Consider the following 2,729-nt stretch of genomic DNA (forward strand, 5'->3'; position numbering starts at 1 on the left):
GTTGGGTTCGGAAAAAAAAAAAAACTACGGGCTTGGGCCGGATTTTTTATTCGCAGTGCAACTGTAGTGAAGTCGGTCTGTTGGCAGGTTATCTGTTGATTCATACTGAAGGTTTGAAGTCCTTTGACACATATCAGCCACACAAATTATAAATAAGCAAGATGTTCAGAGGCAACGTGGTGGTCTGGTAAAGGTGCTGATCCACAGTAGGTAGTTACAGAAAGTTTCCGGTAAATTATAATAATAATAAAAAAAAACATTTTAATGTCAGTGGAAAGTACTGAACCGAACCAAGACTTCAGATAGGCCGAACAATTTCAATGTAATTTCAGGTGTTACACTTGTTTGATTTTTGTATCATATTTTAAAATGTATATTTTTGGGAATGACTTGACAGTTGAAGTGGATACTTTGAACTGTATCGCAAAAAAAAAACGTGCATGTAGGATCTCATACCAATGAATCACTCCGCTTGCAGGCTGTGATCCGTGGGCAGGAGCAGTCCAGATGGCTTCGCGCTTTTCTGAATGCCAAGCGGAGACGGGTTGTGAACCCATACCTGGAAGATGACCAGCAGCTGGACCAAGTCTACTGTTACCTAAACGAGCTCTACGCAACCACTGTGGCTAAGTCCCCTTGTCTAGCTGAGGTGAAACAAATGGATCAAGTCCCTTTTGTTCTGGATGTCCTTCTACCTGAGGTGAACAGAAAACGAGCGTTATTTTGTATTTGCCCACATGTTGCTTACCTTTTTGTTTAATGTAAGTTTGTACTTTGATGCAGGCTATCATCTACGCTATTGCTGGGGTGGACAATGTTTCAGTAAAAAAGGCAGAAGAAAAGTACCTTAAAGGACGATGCATCAGTAACCGGTAATGACTTCATTAAGTTAAACCTTTTTTAGGTTGTGTGATATTTTAAGGGAGAATTGATATTTGATAAGATTTGTAACTATTTTTGTTTTTCTCTTTCAGAGAAAGGCAAGAGTTTGATTTGATGATTGAACAACAAATGAAGAGGAAACAAAGTCAGAATACAGCGCTGGAGTTGTACTCAAACCCAGTCATTTAGTACTTTTTTCATTATTTTGTGTGTGTATTTTTTGTGTTTTATATTATTTTTTATGAGTAAAGTCTCATCGCCTGTGTGCTTCACTAAAAAGACAAACCATAAAGAGTCTTTTATTTTGTTTTGAATTTTTGCCAACATTGGTATAAGATGCTGTGAAATGAAACCTAAGCTTTTAAAATATAACGCGTATCATGAAAGAACGCAGAGTTTTACAGACTTGAAGAGGGAACTTGTCAAGCAGCCGCCACCTCGTAGTTCTTCATTTCTCCAACAGGATTTATAATTTTCTGCCTGATGGTGTTTGTGTTCTGCAGACCTAAAACAGTACTATTGATCTTTTATGGCATACTGGAGACCCATTCAGTTGTAGATATGTTTTTGTTTTTGTTTTTTTAAGTGCTTTTTTACAACACAGATAAAATATGTGCTCAAGTAAAACTCACCTTTTGCATCTTTAAGTGTAACGAGAAACATGTCCGTGATTATAACTATATACAGTATGTTAAAAAAAAAAAAAAAAAAGTGGACATAGTTATGTGAATAACTAATAAATTTTTTAATATGTTTTATATTCAAAGGCAGACTGATCTTTTGGCTTTTTCCTCTTCAGGGGTCACCACAGCGAGTCATCCTCCATCTCACTCTGTCCTCACTCCAACTACCTCCATGTCCTCTCTAACTGCATCCATACTTCTCCTCTTTGTATTTCCCTGTAAGCTGCATTTCTAACATCCTTCTACTCAGGGCTTAATTTGTAAACCAAATGATGCCGGAATGCAAATAGCATGGGTGTGGGGTCTGGATCTGAACAGCGGCTACTGGCTATTCCCCCAGAGAAGTGTGAATAAAATAATTTCCTCCATTCTGGTGTATTTTACAAAGGTTTATTACAGTAGATTAACATGAAACAAAAGCTGTAAACTCAATTATTATTGAAATCTTTAGGACTGCAAAGCGTTCGTAATGCAGATTGACTTCTGCAACTCCCTTCTTTATGGCCTCCCCAACAAATCTCTTCAGAAGCTACAGATGGTCCAGAACGCAGCTGCACGTGTCCTCACTCAAACCTCCTATAATCACTTCACTCCTGCAAAACTGCAGCTGCTCTGCAGGTAAGGGGTGTTCACTTCAGGACACATTGAGGCCTCCTATTGGTCAGTTGCTGACGTACCTACTGGACAGGTGGCATGACTTGTGCAAAAAAAAATTGTAGCTTTTACTGTCCTGTTTAAGACTGTTGTCATTTATTCAATATTTTGGTGAATCTAAGGTTTGAGAACTGTTTCTTTACAAAATCCTAATGATTGTTTCAGAGGTGCTGAGTTAAAATTTAGGTGCCCGCCCACAAAAAGAGGCTAAAATCACCACTGAAGCCAATTCATATTAATAATTTACTTTTAAACTCTTTGTGTGATTTAGTGCAGGATCATTTCTTACCTTTCTAGTTGTTTAGTATATCCCATACCGCGGTCATGTGCGCACCATGCACCTCCTCAGTCTTCTCTTTGCACCGTGGGACAACAAGTGCTGTAAGTTTTTGGCCACACTTAGAAAAAACGAATATTTAGCGCTTTATCACTGGCTTAGAAAAGATTTGCTCTCAATCCCGCTCTTGCTCAAATCAAAAAAGCGTCCTGGTCGCTCCGACATCACTTCAA

General features: G+C 38.5%; 1 protein-coding gene across 1 annotated transcript in view; it reads left to right on the forward strand.

The window, feature by feature from the left end:
• LOC119426061 (PWWP domain-containing DNA repair factor 3B) overlaps nucleotides 1–1,071 on the forward strand; it is a 4,934-nt gene extending 3,863 nt beyond the window's left edge. Inside the window, exons 12-14 of the mRNA XM_037693623.1 lie at nucleotides 479–700; nucleotides 784–872; nucleotides 975–1,071. Of these exons, the coding sequence (XP_037549551.1) occupies nucleotides 479–700; nucleotides 784–872; nucleotides 975–1,071 (408 nt within the window). The remainder of the gene's footprint in view (nucleotides 1–478; nucleotides 701–783; nucleotides 873–974) is intronic.
• Nucleotides 1,072–2,729: the final 1,658 nt, after the last annotated feature.

This window comes from Nematolebias whitei, chromosome 2 (genome assembly GCF_014905685.2).
Source record: "Nematolebias whitei isolate Nwh7 chromosome 2, NemWhi1, whole genome shotgun sequence".
NCBI lineage: Eukaryota > Metazoa > Chordata > Actinopteri > Cyprinodontiformes > Rivulidae > Nematolebias > Nematolebias whitei.